At 41.7% G+C, this 17,255-nt stretch overlaps 2 protein-coding genes across 3 annotated transcripts in view; one reads left to right on the top strand and one right to left on the bottom strand.

The window, feature by feature from the left end:
- Window positions 1–9,256, top strand: part of ccdc146 (coiled-coil domain containing 146) — a 67,512-nt gene extending 58,256 nt beyond the window's left edge. For both annotated transcript variants that reach the window (XM_004560900.5, XM_004560901.6), the window contains exons 19-23: window positions 1,186–1,296; window positions 1,388–1,525; window positions 3,097–3,222; window positions 5,574–5,696; window positions 8,587–9,256. In XM_004560900.5, the coding sequence (XP_004560957.1) occupies window positions 1,186–1,296; window positions 1,388–1,525; window positions 3,097–3,222; window positions 5,574–5,696; window positions 8,587–8,784 (696 nt within the window). In that variant the 3' untranslated portion in view covers window positions 8,785–9,256. The remainder of the gene's footprint in view (window positions 1–1,185; window positions 1,297–1,387; window positions 1,526–3,096; window positions 3,223–5,573; window positions 5,697–8,586) is intronic.
- Window positions 9,257–11,615: 2,359 nt separating this feature from the next.
- gsap (gamma-secretase activating protein) overlaps window positions 11,616–17,255 on the bottom strand; it is a 49,082-nt gene continuing 43,442 nt past the window's right edge. Inside the window, exons 21-23 of the mRNA XM_014409617.3 lie at window positions 15,147–15,251; window positions 13,761–13,857; window positions 11,616–13,585 (exon numbers count right to left, since the gene is read on the bottom strand). Of these exons, the coding sequence (XP_014265103.2) occupies window positions 13,485–13,585; window positions 13,761–13,857; window positions 15,147–15,251 (303 nt within the window). The 3' untranslated portion in view covers window positions 11,616–13,484. The remainder of the gene's footprint in view (window positions 13,586–13,760; window positions 13,858–15,146; window positions 15,252–17,255) is intronic.

Raw genomic sequence — 17,255 nt, 5'->3', positions numbered from 1 at the left:
CGCTGAGGTTAGGTGGGCACCTGAGTTACTATTTATCTTTGTCTTCATAATCAGAACAGCCTTTTTCTCATGAAGTTGACTGACCAGTCGTAGGTTTGAGGTAACATTGTGTCTTTATGATTTTGTTTGGTTCCTGGCTTGATCCCTCTTTATGTGGAGTTTGCATGTTTTCTCTGTACCTGCGTGTGTTTCCTCCGGGTCCTCTGGACTATGGATGTAAGATGCATAAAGTGCTATGGCATTCATGTAAAATGCTTTGAGTGCTCAGTAACAAGTGCGTAATATTTTCTCCTGAATTCAGTCTGGTTTATTTGGTATTTTCCTAAACTTTCCACTGTAATTTTTAATTCTTGTTAGCCTTTTTCTCCCTACCAGACTTTATGACATTGCTGCATTTCATGGTGCATTTCCAGTCCTGCATGTTACTGGAATAGCGTTAAACCAGTGGCACTGTGTGTCCATGTGGACTAGACCAGAAAAGCAAAGCAGGCACCCATTCATTATTCTTAGACAGGTCAAAACTTTAATTAATGTTCTATATGTTAATTTTCTGTCATTCATTTAAGCACTTTGTAGGTCATGTGCACTTCTTTTTTTTTTTACTCTGGCAAACCTCTAACTCCGTCTCCACTCGCTAATTGCAGCTGTTTCAGAATGAGCATTAGCTAAAGGCATTGATCGAACATGCCTGCCCTGCCCCTTCACTTAACTTTAACGCCTTGTCATCCTGTCTGCTTCTGAGCCTTTTGCCTCATCTTCTTAGTGTGTTTTTTTCCTTTTGTGTGTATCCTTGCCTCCCCTTTTATTTCTGCTGTCTTTGGGGATGTCAGAAAATAAAAACTAAATAAAAAAAACAGGCCCTTGGAGGGATGTTGTAGCTTTTTAAACTGTGGTTTCTCTTATCACAGTTTGCCACTGGCTTGTCATGTAGCAGGAAGTAGCTTCCATGTAGGCACTATGTTTAGCAAAAAAAAGCCCTTAAATCCCCAGTGCAACGAGTACCTTCCATCCATGGAGAACAAAGCACTCAGACACACACAGACTAATTCTAGATCCTTACTTTGTATTTTCCAGTTATTTACCTTTGGAAATTACTAGATACAAGTGACAATAGCTTATTGACTTCTGCCACAGTCAATTTGTTGTCTGTTTTCGTCTGTAATTCTCTTATTTTCTGTCTCTCAGCTGTCAGAAGCCAGGGACAAGACACTTGAGGGTGTGAAGCGAAAAGTTGATTACAAAGAGCTAAAGGGCAAAGACCTATCAACGGCAGAACTGGCCAAGAAAATTGAACAGGTACGCGACACTTTTAAAACACTACTTTGTTGCAAACGTTTTCAAAGGGAATACAAAAAAGGTGTGTCTCCGCTCTGTCTCTGCACTGTAGCTTGAGGTGAATCTAGCTGAGCGCGAGAGGCAGTTGCTGGAAAAAGAACTCCTGGTGGACCAGGTGACCCGGCTCTCAAAGCCACTCAGCGAGCAAGCTGACAACTGCCAAGAGGACAGACTCTCACTGGCAAAGAAGGTAGACTCTTGTATATACATAGAGAAGAAGCTCTGCTCATATAGACACACATAGGGTGATACAGAGACAAACACACACACTCCCACACAATACAATATACTCTCAGATACAGAGAAACATATTATTCACCCGTTATCTGCAGCGTGGTCTTTTATCTCTCTCTTTGTCTCCCTCACAAACACACTGACGCATTGTTTGAGGAGCATGTGCAGCCCATGTGAGGAGCGTGCAGAGTGAGCATTTGGGAGTTCACTGAGCATTACAGTTTCTTTACACTCCCACTTGCTCTTCTTTTCCTCTTCGGCTATAAATACCCTCATCAAAAGCTAGTGGAACAAGCTTCATAGCCCATAATCATTTGTAGAAATAAGTCCCAGTAGCACTGAAAGGAATTTAATTTGAAATGAAGAAAATCTTGAGCTCAAATGTCCTCACACGGTAGACAGGCAACTACTCTAGTTGCAGTTTACATCCTTGCTTGAAGACCTTAAGGGGATCTATTAGGCGGAGCACAGAGATTAGTGTCATTCATTCAGCATTCATCCAAATGTGAAATAAGGTCAACGGTCCTGGGTGGTTTTGCAGAACATCATAGTGTCACATTGTAGTTAACCTAAAAGACCATCTCTTCATCATTTGTCATCTCCTCAGACAGTGCTGTTAAATTTTGTTGAAACCAGTCTATTAATTCTTAAGTGAAGGACACGTGATATTTGACCACCAACTTCTCATCAGTTCATCCTCGAGTCAAACTAACTAGATTTAATGAAATTCCCTCCAGGTGTACTGGGATGTTGCGTTCCCAAGAACGTGAGAGTAAAATTCCTTTGCTAAGTAAACGTTAACATGAGAAAATCTTGGGGTGTCATGTATAACTGTATGGCATGCAAGGCAGGACCCAAACGCAGGACTTTGAGTAGCTCCTTTGCTGTGACTACTTAAACATAAGAGCACTAAAAAAGGAAAACTCAGAAACAAGAAACTAGGAACAAAAAACTAGAAATAAACAACTAGACATTTACCACTAAGAGTTAACAAGGGAAATGAGGGAAACATGGAAACACACAGCAAACGGGGACGGCATGGCAATGATCAGAGCAAAACCACTGAAGCAAGGAGCACAAGAGTCCAAAACAAAGACCTAGCAGTTCAGAAGGCAGAAGGTGTGCCCTGCAGCAGAGATGGCCCATTACAGGCCCGCTACCTGGCCAATAGCGCAGACGAAGGAGCTCTGCAGGATGACCTTGTAGTCCAGAAACTTAGAAACACTGGGTCACAGACCCAGTACGATGACATGGGGATTTCTAATTGGTGATGTTTGAAAGTTAAAGAGGAAATTCATGAGGTCTCAGTGACCCTGTTGTTTGATCAACAATGAAAATCAGTTTTAGTTTAAACTGGTTTACTTGGATCTCTGAGAATAGGACAAATGATCTGAAAACATTATCCCAGAGGCAGGACACAGTACACTAGACCTGTACACTACATTACACTCTCTGATTAGCTTGACACTGAACATTTATGAAGAATGATCTACTCTGTGCCTCTGTCTATGTGTTCTCTGCTTCCAGCTGAATGAGCTCCGAACTAACATAATCAACACCAACCACCGTATGATGGCCATTTCTGCAGAACTTTCCATGAAGCAAGCTGCTGCTTTATCTCTACAACAACAGATCAAAGAGAAGGAGCTACAGGTCAGGGGGGGACACATGTAGCCACAACAAAGGGATCCAGAAATCTACACCGAGCTCTTGGATGCGCAACTCCACAGTTGCACATCCAACTGGTTTTCCCATTATTTTTATTTCTACTCACTGATCACGATCGAAGGGAGCACTGGCTCATCGTATCCAGTCTCAAAACAACTCAAGATTTCATAACTAGACCTTACTCATGGGTGACAATGTCTATCTTTTATTAGGAATCTGTGGAATCAACATCTAGCAGTTCAATATTTACAGAATTTATGTATGCTTTAAACTATGGCTTTATAGTATGTTGGTTTATATAATTGCTTGGCTAACAAAAGGTTGACGGTTCAATTCCAACTAAACATTACAAATTTTGGGAGGTATATTATTGCAGGTGCCTGGTTTGAAACTGCCAAATCAAATCAACTGAATCAGACAGAACATAAAAGTTTATTGTCTATAGCCTTATCTTGCCTATGTCCTTAGAATAACCTTACGTCTTTGTAACTGAACCTCATAGATGACCAGGTTGCTCTTCTGAAAAGAATCTATGAGAAAAATATTTAGCAGGAAGAAAATGCCTGAATAGATGGACGTATTTACACATTTGAAATGTGTAAATACACCTGGTGAGCCACTTTAATTATTATTTCATTCCCTTTCAGCAATTATTCATATTTTAGACCAAAGAAGGAGGTTTTCAATCAGGCTAACTGCAAGCTAAGTACTAACAAGTAGCAGCTAGCATTACAGTGTATTCTGTAACTATAGCAACCAAAGAGGCTTATTACATTCATTTTTACACTTCCATTAAGGGTAAGTAATGTGTATGTAGTGGCTCTGACTAACAGTAGCTTGATTATTGGTTTATTTATGAACTGCTGCTGTTGGTCATAATTTGGCTAAATCAGTCTCTACATGTTCACCAGGTAGAGGTTAGTGTGAGTTCAACAAATGTAGAACAAAAAGCTAAAAAAGTGAGAATACTACAGAAAGCATACTCTTTTTTTATAGTAAATATTTGATCACATTATACATAAGGTTGCTGCGATAGCCATCAGGACATTGTGGACTGCTACTTTGAAACCTCAACTTGACCATTTGATCATCAACATCTTGTCTACTCTAATGTATCTATTTTAGTAAAAATGGTAGCGCGGTTTACAAAATGAGCAACATGTCGTATAAAATAGGAATTGAAATTTGAAACGGAGTCCATAAATTATTTAAGAAAGTGTTTATTGAGGTCTTACTAATGAGTGAAGACAGTGTGTACTGAAGATGGAAGGACTCCTTTGAGGAGCTCCTAATTGAGGAAAATGTGAGAGAACGGACAAATTGGAGGAAAGTTTGTGAATCAGGAAATGCAGAGGATTAGTAAGGATGAAATAAGGGCAGCTATGAAGAGGATGAAGAGTCCTGATAACCTACCTGTGGAGGTGAGGAGTGGACTTTCTGCCCAGATTGTTCAACACGATCCTGGAGCGTGAGAGGATGCCTGGGGATGTGTACTGGTACCGCTTTTCAAGAACAAGGGTGATGTGCAGAGGCGTAGTAACTAAAGAGTGTAGTCACTAATGAGCTGCCAGGCAGAAGGAGGACGACTGCAGAGACGATTCATGGGTGTAGTGAAGGAGGACACGCAGAGGGTGGGTGTGACAGAGAAGAATGCTAGAGATAGGGTGAGATATATAGAGATGATCTACCGTGTGACCGCTAAAGGAAGCAGCCGAAGTCGGAAGCCATTTACTGAGATCATAGATCGCTTCAGGGTCATTTTCTTACAAATTTCATGAGAACTGGACTTTTTCTTTTGGGGGGGGGGGGGGACTACAAGAGTCACTCCCTGCTGGCAATTAGAATGCAAGTTTAAGGCACTTCTTCACAGGCTTTACTTTTCATACATGCTTTAGTGACTCAGCAATCAGTCCATTATCATAATTAGTATAATTGTTGAGCTTAAGTATGAAAATAATGAGGCACCATCGCGTTATTCAACCAAGAAATGCTGAAAATCAGAAACTGGTCTCAACAGAAACCCCACTGCTGTGTTTCTCAGTAAAAAATAAATAAATAAACAGGTAAAAATGACTGGATTTCCCTCATGCCTTCTATATATTTCAGGAGATTTGTGTTAATAACCTGAAGAATCCCTGCAGTTGTCTGCCTGCAGTGCACCGCAGACACAGCTAGAAGCAGAAAATGCCAAGGCTTAATTTTGCCTGGATTCTGACACTAATACAACCATCTGTTTTTGGGTGCAGCTTAAATTGAATCAGGCCAGGAGAGTGCAGAGTGGACAAAGTGAAAGGAATACAAAGTGAATGTTCCTTCCATTTGTCCTGTGTTTCCAGATGGACAAGAGCCAGCGGCGGCTGGAGCAGGGCCTGTCACCATACCCTGAGAAAGAGGAGGAGTGGAGGAAGATGCTCCAGGACAAGAAGAGGAGACAGAGGGACAAAGAGGAGAAAGAGAGGGTAAAGAAACACACAAGACTCACAAAGATCACTGGTCAGAAATTGATTAGAGCACTGAGGGACAAGAAAAGAAGATAGAGTGGCAAAGAGAAGAGTGCAGCGGGGACACATTGCAGGGGCAGGAGTCGATTAAGACTCTCCAGAGCAAAAAGGCTGTGAGTGAAAGCGTGAGCGAGAGCTACCCACGCACAGGCTCGAACTAGAATCTGCAAAAAAACAGGAAATGACAGGCTGAACGGGCGACAAACAAAACTAGCGGCTGTCTACACAAAGAAGGAGCACATACACAGATCAGCTCTGTCTGAAACCAGTCCAGCTGCCTGCAGCCATTTGTTTTCTCCCCTTTTTATTATAGCTACTGATCAAAAAGGACACCACAGTAAATTGCAAGCACATAGCCAAAACAAGTAACAGCAAGGAACCTGCAGATGTGGAAATATTAGTGTATCTGAAGAATTTTGGAGGGGTGTCATTGTTAGTTTTGCATTTTAAACTTCTTAAAATGTCTGCAGATATTTCTTCTTGTTTATTTTGTGGCAGTTTCTGATATGTTTTTCGCGGTCAGAGCCATTATTTCTCGCTTTGCGTGCCCTCCTCAGATCACACGCCAGCGGATAAACTTTATGCATGAGAAAATCGCCATCTCTTTGAAGTGTCCGTGAGATTTAGGCACAGTTAATTTGCATGCTGTGGTGTGGTGAAAGTCAAAGAGAGGACTGGAGTGTCGTGAGGATGCGTGTTCACTTGAACTTGATTTTTTTTTTCTCTTTTTTTCTCAGCAGGAGCTCGCCATCGTTACAAATATATCCATCAGCCACAATAGGATCAAATCAATTTTGTCAGCCTCTTAACAGTTTCAGTGACTTCATCCTGGTGCTAGTTTTTAACACAGTATGCAAAAAACTTTTAAGGTCATGTGTCATTAACTCGAGCAGGAGGCTGTTGAATATTAACAGTACAGGCAAACAGCCTGGGTCTGTCCCAGGGAGTTATCTGAGGCTCACTAATAACACATTAACTCTTGTTGTTTAATCTGTACACAGACCCATATATAAAATTGAACTTTTTTGTGCTTTTTTCTGTTTAGCTAATAAGGTCACAGTAACAAGAAAACAGTAAGTAGCTGTGTGGTGATAAACAGTCACAGCATGCACCGTAAATCCTCCCCCCTCACAAAAAAAAAGCGAAATAAATCTGTCCAAGTGTCCTTGAGCGAAGCAGCAGACCCCCAAAAGCTCGTGATATGTAAAATGTAAGCAGCTTTAAAGGAAATAGCTCCAAATATATGCACAAGCATTTGCACAATTTGTTGTTTTACCAATCTGCATTTACTCATAGAAGTACTATGGGGTGAACACAGTACTATACCTAAACTAAGCCAACTCTCATTTCTTTATGTTTTGTTGGGAAAATGGGAAAAAGGTGTAGCGATTTATTAAAAAGTGTCTGAACCCTCTTAGGCAGCTTTCTTTTCTTTTCTTTAAGTAGTCTTCAGGAATAGTTCTCCAGGCTTCTTGAAGGACATTCGGGGCTATGTTTAGGTAATGAGGTAATGTTGATGTCCGGGCTCTGCGGATGCCAATGCATGACTGATAGTGTTTTTATGTAGGTATGTATCCAGTGTGTTTCCAATCATTTTCAAAATGGAAAAATGAAACTAGCTAATCAGATGCTCTCCAGATCATATTGCATGGTGAATCACAGTATGACTGTACTGATCTGCTTTCACCTGATTTCACCAAGACTCCCAACGCCACTGGCTGAAATGCAGCCCCAAACCATAACAGAGCCTCCGCTGTGCTTTACAGATGACCTCTCTCCTGCCCTTCTCCAAACACACTGGGGATTTAAACAGGTTTTGGCATAACTTTGAAAGTGTGGAGAACTGTTACTTAAGACTGCTTTAAAAAGAAAAAGTTACAAGAAAAAATGCAAAGAAATGATGATTGGCTCAAGACTGTGGAAGAAAAAATGCTGCTTTGATAAGGGTGTTTGATAAGAAGTAAGGGTGGCATATTTTTATAGGAAGGTAGGTAAACTGGTCTAAATTCCTCACTGCTCTCCACACATCAGTGCTCCAAGATGCAGCTATTCCTTTTTCTTTTTATTATACCTACTGTTATAAATATGATTAAAGGAGAGGTAAAGAAAGTTGTTAATAGCTTGTATATCAAAGTGACTTCCCCTAAATCCATGGTTTGGTTCACACACTGTGTGCCAGGGTGCACAGATTGCCTCATGTCAGCTGTAGTATCTGATTTAAGATGAAATCGAGCAAACCAAAATGACTGTACTTTAGTCAGCACGACCACCTTTATACTCAAACAGGCAGGCCTTGCTTTGTTCTTTTCAGTTACACAACATTCCTTTTGGTTTTCGTCATTTGAGGAAAAGTTCACAGGAACGTGCACTCAGTGATCCAGCGGAGGCTGTCAACCTCATTAATAACCAGAAATGTGGATCGTTTTTTTCTTGATATTTTTTTTGTTTAAAAAATTGAATAAATCATAATATAATGAGTAAAATTAAAAAAAAATTGTAATAATTGCAAGTGCTGCTGTTCTCAGGATTTAATCCAAAATATGAAATTCTGCACACGTCGTGTGTGTTTTCAATCACTGGAGGTATAATATGAAGAAAAACAGGAGGAAAAAAAAACACAAATTAAACTTTTAATCAGCTTTTTTGTCCCAAGCTCATGCACTCGACTGTTCATCTTTGCTTTTGCATTCATGCTGAGATATTAAAAAAAAATGCAGAACTGATTATTCCATTTACTTGATTAAAATTCAGGATAATCTGAAATTGAAGTATTTACTCCAAGGTCAAGCAATCTTACATCAAATATTAAAACTGCTTCTGGTACATTCTTGCGTGTGTGTGTGTGCAGCTTGCTGAGAAGGAGTGGAGGCAGTTACCTAATGGCGAGTACACCACAGCCGAAGCACGTCCCAACGCGTACATCCCGCTGAACGCTCAGCTGCCTCTGCCCAAACCCTACGGAGCCCAGGCCCCCTTCAAACCCTCCCAACCAGGGACCAACATGAGACACTTTCGCAAACCTGAGCTCAAATCCATAGAAATATAGAAGACATGTCTGTGGACAAGGACGACATATTGAACCATATGACTGTTCTGTTTTTATTGGCGTACTTCAGGCACACACACACTAAAGGAACATGTGTTTCATTGATTTGTGTTATTTATTTCCACACTCCTTCCTGCTCTCACTAACATGTGCATGTCTGTGTGCTGGCTGCTCTGAGCTTGTTCTTGTGGCCTGCATCTGGTTGTAATTTTGGTTCCCTTACTGGCATTTGATTGTTTACAGTAAAGCTAAAAAGTAAAAGAGAGTGGAAGAGAGGACAAGGAGACTCAGTAATGTATTTCTGTATTCTTTTCTCCACCTAGCAAAAGCATCATCACACTTTTACCACCTTTCTCTAGAAGATAAATTCATTTCTCAGGGCCACTGGAATATTTCTACATATTCTTCACTCTTGTTGTTTCATCCCTCATGCTTGTAATCTCCGAATAAATTGAAATGGGTTTAAGCTCTATGCAAGGCTGGGAGTGTCTCCTTTAATGCCTGAAATGATAAATGTAAATACGGTGAGGAAGCTCAAACACTGAAAGAGCATAGAGAATGACAAAGAGAGGGGAGAATTTAAATGAAGGGGGAAGGCAGCAGAGGAGAGTCAAAGGGATAAGAGAGGGGGATCTAAATTGGGTGTAGAGTTCAGAGTTGGTGACTAGTGATCGAAAACATAGTCAACTGCCTTTGAAACTAAAAAGTTACCAGAAGCTTTTTTCGATCTTTGAGATTAAAGCAGTTCTGGTATTAGCTTGTTTTGCAGATTCTAAGCATGTGACTGCCCTGAAAGGGTCTAAATTGGTTGCGGGTGCCAGACGGATGGTCTGAGTATTTCAGAAACTGCTGATCTTCTGGGATTTACCCACACAAGCCATCTCCAGGGTTTACAGACAGTTGTCCAAAAATGGGCAAAATGCCTTGTTGATGCTGGAGGTCAGAGTAAAAATGGACAGATTGGTGTGCAGAAGAGCATCTTGTAGCAGCAGAAGACCGCACTGGGCGCCACTCCTGTCAGCTAAGAAGAGCTACTCATGGGCTCACCAAAATTGTAAATAAAAGGCTGTTAAAAAAATAGGACACTTGGGATCCTTAGAACAAACTGAGCACTGTTTATTTGCCTCAGCCTACCTGAGTACCACTGCTGGAACGCTTCTTCCAGTTGCTCTCTTTAGGGGTCAGCAAAGAGGATCGTCTACATCAGCGATCCCCAACCTTTTTTGTGCCACGGACCGGTTTATGTTCAACAATGTTTTTACGGACCGGCCTTTAAGGTGTCATGGATAAATACAACAAAATAAAACCAGTAACAGAAGCAAAAAAAGAAGATTTATTCATAACACATGGGAAAAGACCCAGGGAAACCAAGTTAACGAAAAACAATTTAAAAAAATAACGATAAAAACCCTGAAAACCATAAATTTCACACCCGAGCCTCAACTCTCGCCGCCCAGTACCAGATGACTCATGGACCAGTCCATGGCCCGGGGGCTGGGGACTGCTGATCTCCCTAGCATCCTCCTGTGTCACACCAACCCTCCGCATGCCCTCCTTCACGACGTCCCATGAATTTTTTTCCTCCTGCCTGGAAGCTCTATCTTCAACATACTTTGCCCAATATATCTACTCTCCCCTCCAAATCATCTCAACCTTGCCTTTCTGGCTTTGTCCTCAAAGCGTTCAATATGAGCTGTCCTTCTGATGCACTCATTTCTAATCTTGTCCACTGTGGTCACTACCTGTAAAAATCTTAGCATATTCTTACACCTCCAGCTTGTCAGCACCACCCTCTCAAAACTATACATTACAGCAGGTCTCACAACCATCTTGCAGACCTTCCCTTTCGCTTCATCTCCTGTCCTGCTGTCACACCTTTTTCCACCCATTCCCCCTGCCTGCACTCTCTTCTTCAGCTCTCTTTTGGATTCTCCGTTGCTTTTGATGTTTGACACCAGGTATTTCAACTTCCCTGCTTTCACTACTTCTCCTCAAATCTTCACTGTTACACCAGTGTCCCTCTCAGTCACACACGTACTGTATACAGACTTTCATTCCTCATCTCTCCAGTTCATGCCTCCACCTGTCCAGTGTCTTTTCCACCTGTTCCCTACTGTCAGTATAAAAGCTTAAAAAAATGCTAAACAAGTGGTTTTGAGGAACTTGAACTCATTTGACAGGAAATGAATGGCATAAACCAGCTTTGCGCAACACTCTGCGTGAGTCAACTTCCGAAGGAGGTGACCTGCTGGTGTGATGTGTGTGTGATCATCCATCGCACGCTGACGCTGAGGGCTGTCAGATTAACTTAGCCCCAAACTGTTAGCTGACTACATAACACTGACTGCATAACAGAGTGCGATAGGGGCAATCAGGTGAGGAGTGATCACATTTAAAAGAGGAAATGCCCACAGGAGAAAGGACTGAAGGTGAAGCAGCAAAAGTGATGAAGCTGAAAGCTGCTAATAAAACATTGTGGGTTATGTAACGAAAAAGGGGGGGAAAAAGCTTGATGGGTGTGTTCCTGATTAAATGTGAGTCAGCGCGTGTGATGACTGACGCTGAGATTATTTCCTGACTTTACTGGAGGTCTGCTGAGCCTGTCCAAAACACTCAGATATTCTCGAGAATCAGAGCTCACTTCCACAGAGCCTTTCACGCTACAAATTATGTCACTGAAAGCAGACGTCTTTTCCTAATTTATCCCCGCGCTCCAAAAGTGCTAAGTTCATCCTGTCATCAAAATTCATTGGGAAGCAGTGCGCAGATCGCCTACCTCAAAGCTTGTGTCTCTGCCATGTTCTTTAAAAGTGAGGCAAAAAAAGACACCATTTAAAAAAGACAAAACATTTATTTACATTTCGGTGTAAACATGAGCGATTGAGAGATCCCTTTTTCCAGAGCACTGGTTTTGCAATCAAAGCACAACATGTAAATAATCTGTGGAATTCAGTGCTGGATGATGCGCAGGGTGCAAACATCCAGGCACTGAAAGGATTAGGAACATTTACAGCACGATTTTTCAAAGCACACGTCTGAACATGTGTGTGGAGGCAGACTCTTACTGCCTGTTATGGAGTGATTTTGTGTAAAGGTGCCTATGTTCTCTTTATTTTGGTTTGGTAACAGGAGCTATTAAGTGTTACAAACAATGAACATATAGATATGTAGTTGTGGTGTCAGAGAGACAAATCATTCTGCATAAATCAGCATTAAAGGGGACCTATTATGCTAATTTCCAGCCTCATATTTTATATTATATTCTTGAATTTGGGATGAGTCACAGTTCTGAACAATAATAATTCCTTATAGTGGCCCTTTAAGAAGCTCTTTCGATTGGCTGCTCCATGTACACAAAAGGTTTGAACAGCAGATGGTTGGGGCTAAACCTATGTTCGCAAACTACTCTGATGGCTGAGTTCTAGTGATCTTTAATAATGTATACTTTGTTGATCCCCGTGGGGAAATTCCTTTCTGCATTTAACCCATTCGCTCAGTGAAGCAATGGGCAGCCATTGGGCGCCCGGGGAGCAGTGTGTAGGGACGGTAACTTGCTCAGGGGCCACCACTCTACCTACTGAGCTATCCCTGCCCCACAGGGCAGAAAGCGGGAAGTCCTGGTGTGGGGCCAGAGGCTCTCATAAAGGGGATCAGTGGGGGCCCAGTCTCTTTGAAGTGATTGGGCTGTGCATGGTAATAGTGGAGCTTACATGATGGTGACAGCAGAGGGCGCTTCCCATAGGGAGGATACTGAATGATGCTTGAAGGAGAACTGCATTTATACAAAGAATAGCCAATCACAGTGCTTAAAAAGTTCTGTTAATTTTCTTTTGTAAGTTGTATTTGAAATTCTGAATTTGAACTTGGAAACTGTCTGAGCTTTTGGCGCTTACAGAGAACTTGCACATATGCTGACTTAATCATTCGAAATTCCAGCCATGTTTGATGTGAGCATCCACCACTGTAACAGCACATGCATGACAGACAATAAGGGAAAGCATAATAGGTCCACTTTAAAACCAGAGCAACTGACCACATCAAACCACAACCATCAAAGCTTTTGTCAGCATATAATCAAGTTGATGGGGTGCAGCAGCATTACAGGAAGCCCGGCAAGTTAAACAAGTGACTTATAATTACCATTCACAGCATTTGACATCAATGTTCATAAATTCTATGAAAGCAAGAAGAGAAGCTGAGGAGACGATGCAAATAACTGCCTGCAGTTTTCGATTTCAAAAAAAAAAAAGTTTCCCAAAGTTTAATTAAACCGTAAGTGAAGGTGTGCCCATGTTGGTTACTGTATTCTAATTTCTGCTGTTGCCAACAATTTGTTTGGTTTGCGTAAAGCTGCAGCTGTTCCTCGCACATCGCAACCCATCTCAGCTCTTTCCTGAAAAGCAGGTGGGAAAACTGGGGTGATGACTCTGCCTCCTATTCTGAGCATCTCCATCCATCTACCCCTCCGTCCCACCCTAATTCATCATCGCACAGTGAGAACTTGTTTATGTCTACGCCTCTGCCTTTCAATCCCGCCGCTCATTTTTCATCTCTCGCCTCCCTCCTTCCATCATCCATCCATCCGTTACTTGTCCTCGAGGCCCCTTCGATGATGACTGGTCTCTCAAACACATTTTCCTCCCCATCTCTTTCCCTCTCAATCCATCCGCCCCGCGTCCCTCTCCACCTCTGCGCGTTTATCATTTTCTCTCGAAGCCCAGCAGAATTAGCGTCTGTTTCAGAGCCGTCTCCTCCACAAACCTGGCGTCCACGTTCTCCTGCTCCTCGAAGGGGTTCGGACCTGCTCGGAGTCAGAAAGAGACAGATTCTTATAGAAAACAGAACAGCAGACTTTGTGGTACAGAGTTGCTTTCTGGCCAGGCATGCACGCACACATGCACACACATTCTGTCTTAATCCTCGAAAGGCCTCTATCTAAACACAAAAGCGCGCACACATACACACACACACAATACCTTCTTCCTCTATATCAGAGAGTATTTTTGCCAGGTAGGTAAGAGGCACAAACTCAGGTCTGAAGCCAGGCTTGTCTGTGCCCATGAATGCAAGTCCCTAAGGAGGAAGGAAAATAAAAAGCACAACTTCAGGGGTTTTTTTATGCCTTATTTTTGAGAAAACAGTCAGACAAATCTGCAGCAAATCCAGAAACTGAGTCACCTTAGCTCTTCTCTAAGATAAACTTGGCTGCAGTTTAACTTTTAAGGCACCAACAGACTATCGCTGCACCAAATGTCACAGGCTCTCCACGCCTTCTCTGTGAGCCAATTAGCTGACTGAAACTTGGCGATAGCATCACATCCGACTAAATCAGTGGGTGACTGCTTTACCACGTTCAGTAATGATGTCTTTTTTTTATGTCTGTGCAGAAACAAATAAACCAAAAAAAAAACCGTTCTGGTAGTACTTTATTTTTTAAAAAATGAGAAAAAGCATATTTTTCTGTATAATTATTTGATTAATATAACCATAAATAGACTTGTGGGTCTGAAAGATAACCTATGGACGCTCTAAATGCCTGTTCAGTGAGGGTTTATAATTGAAAAGACCATGCCTTAAGCATTGAAAACATTGGGAACACTAAAAACTACTGATTAAGAACATACAGTCATGGTGAAAAGGAAGTACACCTCTCTCAGTTCTAAGGTTTTAGACAGGAGGCGGTAAAAATAACCTCAGATGACTGACAACATGGCATTGTTTATTGTTCCAGTGTTGCTTCAGTTCATGGAGGTTTATGGGCATCCATTCATGCACAGGTCCAACCAAAGCATTTCAATCTGAGTGAGGCCTGATCTTTGACTGAGCAACAGCAACACTTGTAGATTTGCACTTGTGTGCTTGTGATCACTGCTCCGTTGCATGAAGCTAAAGCTTAGTCCAAACTGGACTCTAGAACACTTTGGTATACAGAGGATTCGTAGTTCAATCAGTGGCCACAAGGTACCGAGGTTCGGCAGCTGCAAAATTAGCCCAAAGCTACATAAAATTAAACAGAATTCAACTTCTCCCTACTGACCCTTAGCAAGAGTCTATATTTATGTTCAAAAACCCACAAAATTGATGGTATTTCCATAAAGTAAAGGTCAACACCACCCTGTTAGCACATTCACTTTGAAGCATAAAACAACAGCCTTACATAGCTCCTGGGATGGTTATATATTCCCATTTTTGGAGGATTTAAAAATAATGCATTTATTATCAAAAACAAATGGTGGCACATTCCAGTGCAAACATTTCTCTCAGTTTTCTGTTTTTTAAATGCCTGAATAACTTTCTAAAAATGTCTGTGAGATTAGGGTGTGTATGAGAGTTGGCATGTGTGATACACTCTTCTGTGTTACCTTATTTTTGTTGTGTTTCTCCAGCAGAGTCTTGACATAATCTCTGGAGATTGAAGCAGAACTGACAGGATGATCCCACATGTGGTAGATCCTCTTCACCATAGGCTACGCATACACACAGACACACACACGCACACACATAACCGAGTTTATATTTTAGGCATGTAGTTCATGCTGTCAAAATAAAAAATATCCCTGGAGCTTATGAACACCTGTCCCTTTCTATTTTGCCAACTGGAACACAAAACCATTATTGTGGTGTGAACTGCTAATGAGGGGTTTCAGAGAAATACGCATCTTTAATTTTTAGTGTTTTTGTCGCAATTTCAACACAACTTCTTTCCACACAACTGCACTCATTACTTAATCACAAAATAACTAAACAGGATGCTGCATTGGGCAACTTATAAACTTCATACTTGACTGGAATATATGACTGAACTTCGTATAGGGATTATTACACCTACAGAATACTGCAAACTATGAATATGAAGAAATTAGTTTTTCAGGACGGAAATAACAACAGGCTGCTAGGGTAGTCTACTACTGAGTTGAACCGCCTGTTGCCAGGACTGCGTTAGCTCTGTGTGGCTTAGATTCACCAAGGTTATGCTGCTGGGTGCAGGCATCATAGGATGGCTACACTGTGGTCATAACACCTGACTATATAAACTTTGACAATGAACTCACTCCATTAGACTCACAGCATATATTTACTGAATATATTTACAGATACATATGCAGTGGTCCCTCGCTATAATGCGGTTCACCTTTCACAGCCTCGCTGTTTCGCAGATTTTTTTATGCAATTTTGCATGCTTTTTTTTCCTTTTTTTTTTTTCTTTTTTTTTTTACAGTGCTTTGTGTTCTGCCTCGTGATTGGCTGTAGACAATTGTCAATCAATCTCGTGCCGTGTCTCCTGTACAGTACAGAATGCCTTCAGCTTGTCAAATATACATAAATATACATAAATCTTGCCATCGCTGGCATGGAACGCACGCCACTGCCCATTCCGTCACAGATTTGAGAAGGCCCGGCCAAGCAAACTTGAAGCTGCCTTGAAGCTTTGGCAAACTGTCCTACCTGTAGGATAATTTTACAGTGATGTCTGACAAACCATCCTACTTTGGATGGTTTGTCAGATATAGCCGTCCTGATTGGCTATATATTAAAGCACCAACATCAGTCTCACTGACTGTTGATACAAGGCTGGATGGATCTATGTTTTCATGTTGTTTACACCAAGTCCTGATCCCACCATCCAGTCTCAAATTGTAGCCTGTTTCCTGTTTTTAAGTGAAAACAGTGGCACCCAGTGGGGTCTTCTTCTGCTGCTTCTGCTCACAAGTTCAACATCTTGTACGTTCAGAGATGCTCTTATTAGGGGTGCAACAATACACAAAATTCACGGTTCGGTTCGATACTTTGGTGTCACGGTTCGACATTTTTTCGATACAAAAAAAATGTTCATGCCTTTTTAATTTGTCATTTATTAAATTTTCACGGCACATTCCGCACCACGTCTCTGTGCGTTCATCATTTGTTTGAAGCCAGCTCGCCTCCTGCAACTACTTTTCCGAGAATACGTGCTTCTTTTGTGGTTCGGACTCCTTCTGACATTTCTTTGGAGGTGGAGGCACATCACAGTAATTGCTTAAAGGAGCTTGCTTCTTCGACATCTTTAAGAGTTCTAAACAAATGTGTCACGGTTTGCGGGGCAAGCCGTGTGGAGTTGTAGAAAAGGACCCAAAAGGCGGCAGCTCTGGTGCAGGTGAATATTTATTTACAACGGTGGGCACAAAACAGCACTGGTGGAAAAACAAGAAACCGGAAACCTAAACTGGGTAAGCTAATAACACAAACCAGAAACGAGGATGCAGGGAGGTCCGGGGAAATACACAAGAGACACAGGGAGACCGAGGGGAAACAACACAGACGAACCAGCAACTACCATAACAGAAGACACAACTTAAATACACCCAGAGAACACAGGGAGATTACACACAGGTGGGGAACACAGGTGACACTGATAAACATAACGAGACAGGGCAGGAGTGAACACAACATTACGCATACTGACGAGAGACTGTCAAAGTAAAACAGGAAGT

This window comes from Maylandia zebra, linkage group LG17 (assembly GCF_041146795.1).
Source record: "Maylandia zebra isolate NMK-2024a linkage group LG17, Mzebra_GT3a, whole genome shotgun sequence".
Taxonomy (NCBI): domain Eukaryota; kingdom Metazoa; phylum Chordata; class Actinopteri; order Cichliformes; family Cichlidae; genus Maylandia; species Maylandia zebra.
The sequence above is the reverse complement of the archived record's forward strand: the minus strand, read 5'-3'. Positions and strand labels throughout refer to the sequence as shown.